At 32.9% G+C, this 8,825-nt stretch overlaps 1 protein-coding gene across 3 annotated transcripts; it reads left to right on the top strand.

Moving 5' to 3' along the window:
- The first annotated feature begins 284 nt into the window (after positions 1-284).
- LOC111413939 (Zinc finger MYND-type containing 8) lies at positions 285-7,714 on the top strand. 3 transcript variants are annotated; one of them, XM_023045086.2, is made up of 9 exons: positions 285-833; positions 917-1,086; positions 3,474-3,558; positions 3,625-3,805; positions 3,863-6,504; positions 6,555-7,055; positions 7,110-7,202; positions 7,259-7,334; positions 7,390-7,714. In XM_023045086.2, the coding sequence occupies exons 1-8, from the start codon at positions 285-287 to the stop codon at positions 7,265-7,267; spliced, it is 4,230 nt and encodes a 1,409-aa protein (XP_022900854.2). In that variant the 3' UTR covers positions 7,268-7,334; positions 7,390-7,714. The 3 variants fall into 3 exon arrangements, with proteins under 3 accessions (XP_022900854.2, XP_071052770.1, XP_022900853.2); XM_071196669.1 differs by having other exon boundaries at positions 3,854-6,504; positions 7,262-7,334; XM_023045085.2 differs by having other exon boundaries at positions 3,854-6,504.
- Positions 7,715-8,825: the final 1,111 nt, after the last annotated feature.

The raw sequence follows: 8,825 nt of genomic DNA, 5'->3' as shown, positions 1-8,825 counted from the left end.
TTAATAAATTAATTTTCATTAAATAAAGTAATAATGTTGTTTCTTTTTTTTAATAGAATTTTAAGAGAAAGGTCAACATACACAGAGACAGAAAATATAGGAGTTTGCGTCTTCAACGGCTTTTGGCGAAATCAGCTGCGCTGCGCATGTAATTTTATAACTAAAAGAGGTAAGAATCACGTCAAATTGCGTTGTTATTGTTACTATTTTAGAAACAAATTTGTACTTATTTTTTAGGTTATGTACTTTTCCGGTTTTTCAACTTAATACAAATACAATAAACAATGAGTGAAGATAGAGAAAGAAATATCACCCAACCTGATGATGCTCTAGCAGAAAAAGCGCCTGACGTTGTTACAACTCTCCCGGAATCAATCCCAATTACTCCTAAATCTATTCTCAATGTTAATGAACAAAAAGAAATAACCGTTAATGATCCAGACATTAAAAATGATAATGTGGAAGAGCCGAAGGAATCACAACAATCAGATTTAAACGATACTTCTAACGGAGATTCCGAGTCGAATATTAAAAATAAAGAGTTAAAATCGCTGATGCAATTAACGAAGGAAGCTAATTTAAATATGAGTATACCGGAAAAGCTTGAATCAAAACGATTAATGCGTTCCCATATCGCTGAAATAGGGGTAAATAAACCTAAAGGGAAGCCAGGGCAAGGCCCCAATATCCTTGAGAAGGATGACGACGCGTCATTTATAGAAGGAGGTGGAGGTAAAAAGAGAAAGAGAGATAGTTCATCTGATTCAATGATAGGTGGCGCTGTCGACGGTCAAAATAAGGAGTTATTAAAGGCTACAATGGAACTTGTTGAGGTAAGTCAATAAACGAAAAAAACTAGAAAATGTAAGAATAAATCGGTTTTAAATTTTAAAATGTTATTTTTAAACTTATGTAGAAAAATAAGGATGGTTTTTGTTGGAAATGCCATCGTGATGGGATCACGATTTCATGTACGACTTGTCCGAGGTCTTACCATTCTAAGTGTCTTAAGAATATCTCCACAACAACTCATTGGATTTGTCCGGAATGTACGAGTATCTTAACAGCTGAAAATACGAAAACTAGGTAGGTATTTGAGGTTAGATTTTCAGTTTTTGAAGGAATCAATAAAATGTTTTTGCTTTGGGGCTTTATGCTAAAGATTCTCAAACTAATTTCTTCTACTACCCACTTTGAAAATCTAATATTTTTTAGCACCCCTTTAAATTTTTAACTTTATTCCAATTAGAAAATCACTGCAATTATTATTAGTATATTACTAATATATTCTAGTAACGAACTGTTCTAATAAGACTTTTAGAAACTTTTATTCAAATTAAAGCAAATATTCCAATTTAAATTTTAAAACTAATCTAATGTCAATGATGAATCTGATGTTTTTTAACAAGTTTATTGATATCAGGCTCGAATTTAGTCAAAAATAACCTAAAATAAATTAGCGAAATTTTTTAATATCTGCTGCTGGTTTAGGAAGCACAGTGGTTATAACTTCTTTTACAGCTGGTCAAATTAGCTCCTCTCCAGTTATGTGTGGATTTCCTATTTGAGCAATTAACAAAGAGATTTTGTACGGGGCTCTAATTCCGTCATCGACTTGTTTAAAAGCCGCTAAAAAAAGTTTTTGGACTTAGCTCTTAAAAATGGGCCACATTTTTTTGATCAGAATACGTTTTTTGCAAACAAGGCACGTAGGCAGAGAGGGACTTTCTATAAATCCATATTTAATACCGTATTTTCTCGAATCTAATCCGCACCCCGATTTAAAAAATGCATAGTGGTAAAAAAATTTAGTTTGCGAATGTAATCCGCATCTTTCTTTGAGCAATTCGACAACACCAAAACGATGCGATGCTTGTTGTTAACCATAAATATATATTTTTTCTGTTGACTGACGCTGATGTACCTAAAGAAACCTTGCTTACGACGAGTTTTTATTAGACTAGACTTTAAATTTACCAAGCCAGAAAAAATTGGAAAATAAATATAATTTTAAAAATAAATAGTAATGCGTAGCACGAATTCCGTTCAAATACTGCCCTCGTAGTAGCTCGAACGTGGTGTGTGCTTAATTATACATATAATAGCGTAATTATAAAAAAAAGTAGCAAAAATCTAAAAGGTTCTTCTATACAACAAAGTTTAAAGAGATGTTATTAAGTTAGCGTTAAGGAAATCGAAAAGCTGGTACAATTTTTGCTGTTAATGAGAGTAACGTTGCGGCTCTTGCGGAAAGACAAGGTAGCTATTGTAGACTGTGAGGCATCGTGCAAAAAATTTACCGGGCCGAAGAAGAGATGATTTCATAAAATTGACGAGGCAGTTTTCTAGTTCTCTCAAGAAAAACGAAAGGAGGGACTACAAAATTTTTAATACTAGCTAAGGTTGGACTGTGGGATTTAGGCGCCGAATGGTGTTATCGTTGAGGCGCAGAACTACAATTTTCCAAAAGCTCCTAATGATTTTCAAGAAAATTTCAATTTGTCTCAAACTTAATTACACACTGGAAAGAAGAGGTGTGTGGGAAATTTCTTTATAAACGAGTGGTTCCGACAAATTGCGCATAACATTGATGCTAGCAGTAACAAGTGATAGGGAAAAATTGTCGACATTATTAATATTCAGAAAAAAACCATTCTGAAATCTGAAAGACTTCCTGAATGACGTCCTAGTTAGGGCACAACAAAAAGAATGGATAATGGAAAAGCTGATGATGGAATGATTAAGACAAGTATGGAGTCTTAGACCAGGAGTCTTAGACCATCATAGACTGATTGCCCTTGGTTTAGACTTCTTGTCATAATAATAATACCTGGTGAGATAACATCCATACTACAACCTGTGTATGTATATGTATATTAACAAACTCGAGAATTAACAAAACCGAGAGCAATTAAAGGAGCTTCTGAACTTGTTCAGTGAGTGTAGGCGACATGGAAAACGATCCCTGAAAACAATATTATAACATCATTTAAGAAGTTTTGTATAATCCGAAGATGACGTAATATGGGAAGAAAATGATACATAAAAATTAAATATCGTTCTAAAACCCTTAATAAAGTGTTATTGTTATAATGTGATTTTATTTTACTATTTTCCAAATTGCAACTATTTTCCGCATTTGATTTTAGAGCATATAAAATTTGTAAAAAAGGTGCGGATTACATTCGAGAAAATACGGTATATTCCGGATTGTATTGCTGTCTCTTCCTTTTTGCTTCCGACATAGTAATTTTGCCGTCACAAATTTCTTGAAAAATAGACATATGCGCGTTTTTATAGGTTTAAAATATTATTTTATAGGCTTCAGGACCCTCTATTTTCTCTGTGTCGTTTACCGCCCCCTGTAGGCCTCTAGTGTTCACAAGGGGGTGTTATTGCCCACTTTGAGAAAGACTGCTTTATGTTAAAAACGAATTGTTTCAAATTTTATTTTAACATATTTTTCGTTTAAGGTCGCCAGCTTTAAAAGATATGCCTCTGGGACATCTATGTAAATTATTAAAATTTGCACTTAAACGAATGGTCCAAATTAACGATGTAAGTTTTTTTATATTTGCGTTGTTTTAAATAAATTAACGTTATCATATTGTTTTCTGTTTTTAGTCGGAGCCGTTCGTCTCCCCAGTAAATGAAAGCGAATTCCCCGATTATCGTAATTACATCGTTCAACCAATGGATTTTACAATGTTAGAGAAAAACATTAAGTCAAATTCGTATGGAAGTACAAAAGCTTTTGAAGCGGATTCAAAATGGTTATTACATAACAGCATTGTTTTCAATTCGAGTAAAATAATTTTTTATTAATTTTTTTGTAATCACTCAAAATGTTAAGTTATTTTAGGCCAATCAAAATTAACAACTGTGGCTAAATCGATAATAAAAATTTGCAAACAAGAGATGATTGAAATCGAAAATTGCCCAACATGTTATTTAAATGCAAATACAAAAAAATCGTGGTTCGTTGAAGTTTGCCCAAAACCGCATCTTTTAGTTTGGGCGAAATTAAAAGGCTTCCCGTACTGGCCAGCAAAAGTAATGTGTACAAATAATCAAGGATCGGTGGACGTTCGATTTTTTGGGGCCCATGATCGCGCCTGGGTCTCCGTAAAAGATTGTTATTTATATTCAGTAAAAGATCCGAACGCAACACACCATAAAAAAGATGAAATTAATGAATGCGTCAAAGAAGTTGAAACATATATTAATAATTTAAAAAATGTTTATGGCAAATTTAATTATCCACCATATAGAACGCCGTATCAACCTGAAAAAAATATGGAACAACTTGAAATGTTTCTCCCCAGCTACAAAAATGAAACTAAAGCCGAGGAAAATTCCCAACATAAGTTGCAAAGTGATGAAGAAGATTGGGAGGTGAGAAAATATATTGAAGAGGGTCGAAATATTAAGTCGCCTTCTCCAGAAGATATGACACCGAAAAGAGTGCCAAAAAAACCTTTAAAAACTTATTCTTCTGAAGATATAATTTCAAATAAACGATCAAGAAGAAATAGCTTACAAAGTAATTCAAGTAGAATTTCGAATATTTCAGATAAAACAATAACTAAAATGGAAATTGAAAGCGAAGATGAAAAAAAGGAAATTGGAAAGATAAAAATAAGCGATAAATTAATTAAAAAATTTGCACCGGAAATTGACATTAATAAAAAAGAAGAAAATTTTGCACCAAAAGAAACGATTTTAGGAACAATCGATAATGATTTAATGGAAATAAAAGAAAAAGAAAAAATTAGTACAACAAGGAAAGAAGAAAAAATAAATCCAATTCAAATTAAGATTAAAGCTATTACAAATATGAGAAAGCCGAAAAAGAAATATCAAAATGTTTTAAAAGTAGCTAAACCTAAGTATAAAATTGAAATGGTTAATTTGAAACAAGATACTTTTGGTGATGATGATGATGAAGATGAAGAAGATAGTTTATTAGAAGAAATGTATTCGATTGAGGAGAATCAAATTGGAAAAGTGTCGAAATCTAAAGTTATAAATGGAACTCCAAAGAGAAAAAGAAATCAAAATGTTCTCGAGTTTTCATCGCCCATTGAAAGTAAACTTTTAAAACTTGTTGATGTTGATTTAATTAAAAATCCTAAATTACATCCGTTGGATATACCTGGACATACAATAACACCGATTATTAAAGAAAGAAATAAAGATGATGTTGAAAAAAATAAAGATAAAGATGAGGAAATTCAAATAAAAACTGAAATTGAATCGGAAGATGATGATTATAATGAATCAACGGAGAATTTTTTAAATTTAAATAATGAAAAAGATACGAAAATTCAAAAATGTAACGAAGATATTGTTAAAAGAGGATCTGAAAATTTAAATAAAAAAGGAAATGAAAATTTTCCTAAACGAATGACTGAAAATTTAATTAAAAAAGGCGCTGAAAATATAGTTAAAAAAGGAGTTGAAAATGCTACTAAAAAGTTAACCGAAAATATTACTAAAAAAGTAATCGAACAAAATGATATTGAAAAAATAATAACGAAAGGATCTGAAAAAGTATTAAAACCTACATCATTATTAAAACTCCCCATGAAAATTCCACAAACATCTTTATTAAAAACAAAACAACCTCAAAAATCAACCGAAACAACCCCTACAAGTCTAAATAGCGCTTCGAAAATAACTACAACACCCGGAATTGATTCTGGGGGGATGATGATTCTAACTCAACCGAAACCATTTTTAAATAACCAATTGGTTTTGCCACCGAATCAAAATATAACATACGGGGCGAATTCGATATCGTTCGTGCAACACCCGCAATTTCAAAATTATCTTATCCCCACATCGGCTATAAATGTCAGTTCGATATCACTTCCGGTTTCAAATTCTTCAATAACTACCACAACATTGATAACTAATTTAACAACGACTTCAACATCAACATCATTAATAGCATCAACAACCCCGACTTTTATCATTTCAAAACCGATATCGTCTTTAAATCCTTCAAAAAGTAATGTAAATAATAAATCTTCGCCTGTTACAATTTCAACGAAACCTTTACCACCTTTATGTAGACCTCAAGTTTCGTTATCTTCTCAAATAACTTTAACAGCGATTTCAAATCCAACTACTACAAGTAATATCAATAATAATAATAGTAATCCAGTTTCTGGTTCAATTCCACCACCTTTATGTAGTTTAACAACAACAACAGCTTCGAATATGTCGACCCAAGTTATTTCGAGTGCTGCAACAAATTCCTCTTTGATAAATACTACAAATAACGGTGCTGTTTCACAAAAAGATGATGGTGTTGATGATTTTAATTATTTGAGTGGTTATATTCCGGAAAAGTTGATGAAAGCGCTAACGGAAACGACTAGTCGACCTCCGCCGCCGTTGTTAACAGCAAAACCAACAACTAATAATACTTCGATTTGTGAACGGATTACAAATTCAACTGGACCAATTGCTATGAAAATAAATTCTGCAACTCATAAGGTAAATTATAAATTTTAATAATGTATCATTATATAAACCTTACTCTATAGTTAACAGATTATTTTCGTGAAACTATGATAAAATTCTTATCCGAATTCTCAACAACATCTGATTCCTCTTCGACTGTAGAAGCTGAAATAGCTCTCCTAAAACTCGAATTGGAGAATTTAAAACAACAACATAGTATGGAAATATTAGAGATGAAACAAAATCTTCAAACGATTTTAAAAGAGGTTCATCGAAATTTCACGGAAGAACGACAAAGGGCTGTTGATGAAACACGGAGAGAGTGCGAATTGGACGCTCAAAAACGGATCGAGGACGCCAAATCGAAACAGTGGTGTTCCGTTTGTGGGAAAGAAGCTCAATTTTATTGTTGCTGGAATACGAGTTATTGCGATTATCCCTGTCAAATAAAACATTGGCCCACACATATTGATAGGTGTACGCAAAGTTGTGTTAAAACCGATGCTGCGACGACCGGAAATGGAAAACAAAGCGTTGCTGGTAAGAAAAGCGGTGGGTTGAGTAAACTTACAGTTTCAACAGAGGTAAATTTTTAATTAGTTTGAAAATTATGATTTATATCTTTTTTTATGTTATAGAGCAATTTTACCAGTGCCAATAAACCGAAAGTTTATTCAAATCCTAAAACATCTGTACAAAATAAAACATCAAATTCATCTAAAGTGGTCACTGTAAATATTTTAAATTTGTTATATATTTTTTTTACTTTAAAAAATTTCTTTTTTAGCAGCTATAATTTTGTTTGTAATGTTAAGTTCAAAACCATACTTCTTTTTCTTCGACTTTCATACAATTCATATAAGGTAGGCAAAGTTATAAATATAATAAACATATTTTCTTTATTTATTTTTATTGCAGAGTTTAAGAATACCTGAACTGTACCAAGTTTTAGCGTGAAAAATGCTGAAATGAAAACCAAGATTGATTTCTTTGTTTAAAACATTTTTATAAGCGATTTATAATCGCCAATTGGAAAAAGAAATAAACATAAACGGTGATATTAGGATTAGGCACTGAAGGCTTCTTTCAACATTGTAAATATTACACTTAATGCTATATGTTTAGATAAACATAATGATTAAATGAAATGTTGTTCATTTTTTAGAATAATTGATTTATTTTCTAAAAACAACATAATTTTTGTTTATAATATTACATCAAAATAAAACGGTATTCTCTTGTATATATTTTTTATCTTAGATTTTAATTTATTTATTCAAAATGTTTTGGGATGATTTAAGAGAAACATTAATGAAAATGAATTGAGTGGGTCAGAAGGAAAGTGAACCAAGTCTATTTTTTTCTAAAATTTAGTTAAGAGCATACTTAGGTCCGTTTGAATAGTTATAATTTTATGTGCTGACTTATTCAATACTCCTAATGTCTTTCGACCCATCAGCCTAACGTCATTTCTGCTGAAAACCCTTGGCTCTACACAACTTAGTTGGTAGAGTATCCAGGACGCTGCAGGATAAAGAAATCTTGGTTTGTGCGTTTCTGGATATAGAGGGAGCGTTCAACAACGCAATACCACAATCTCTTGAAAGAGCTGCTCTTGACAGGGGAGTGGAAACAACTATAGCGGGTTGGATCCGCAATATACTAGATAGTAGAATAGTTTTTACTTCACTCCACGGTGATACGATACGCTTCAGGCCGGGAGGTGGCTGCCCGCAGGGAGGGGTGTTATCTCCCCTGCTTTGGTCCCTCCTAGTTGACGATCTGATTGCGATAGTCGAAGCCGTTGGTGTGGAAATACAAGCTTATGCTGATGACATTGTCGTTATGGTCAAAGGAACCTGTTTGCCAAGGATATCTAAAGTCCTCCAGGTGACCCTAGATACCATTTGCGCTTGGTGTAAGGGAGAGAACCTCTCAATAAACCCGCAAAAGACAATTGTTGTGCCCTTCACCAGGAAGCGAAAGTTGGATGGACTAATCCGCCCAACTATCCAAGGTGAAGAAATTCCTTTCTCAAAGGAAGTCAAATATCTAGGAGTAATCCTAGACAAAACCCTGTCATGGAATGGACATTTGCAGGGAGTTTTGCACAAAGCTAGACTATCCTTGTGGACTTGTCGCAGTCTTTGTGGAAAAAGTTGGGGTCTTACCCCTGAAAGACTGTACTGGCTCTATGTGACTGTGGTTAGACCTATGATCACATACGGAGCAGCAGCCTGGTATAGGAAAGTCCGACAGACTTCAGCTATCAGTAAACTTTCATGAATTCAACGAGTAGCTGGATTGGCAATCTCTGGTGCGATAGGCACAACGCCAACTCTAGCAATGGAGGT

This window comes from Onthophagus taurus, chromosome 6, assembly GCF_036711975.1.
Source record: "Onthophagus taurus isolate NC chromosome 6, IU_Otau_3.0, whole genome shotgun sequence".
NCBI classification, from domain to species: Eukaryota; Metazoa; Arthropoda; class Insecta; order Coleoptera; family Scarabaeidae; genus Onthophagus; species Onthophagus taurus.
This window is presented reverse-complemented; position numbering and strand designations above follow the sequence as displayed.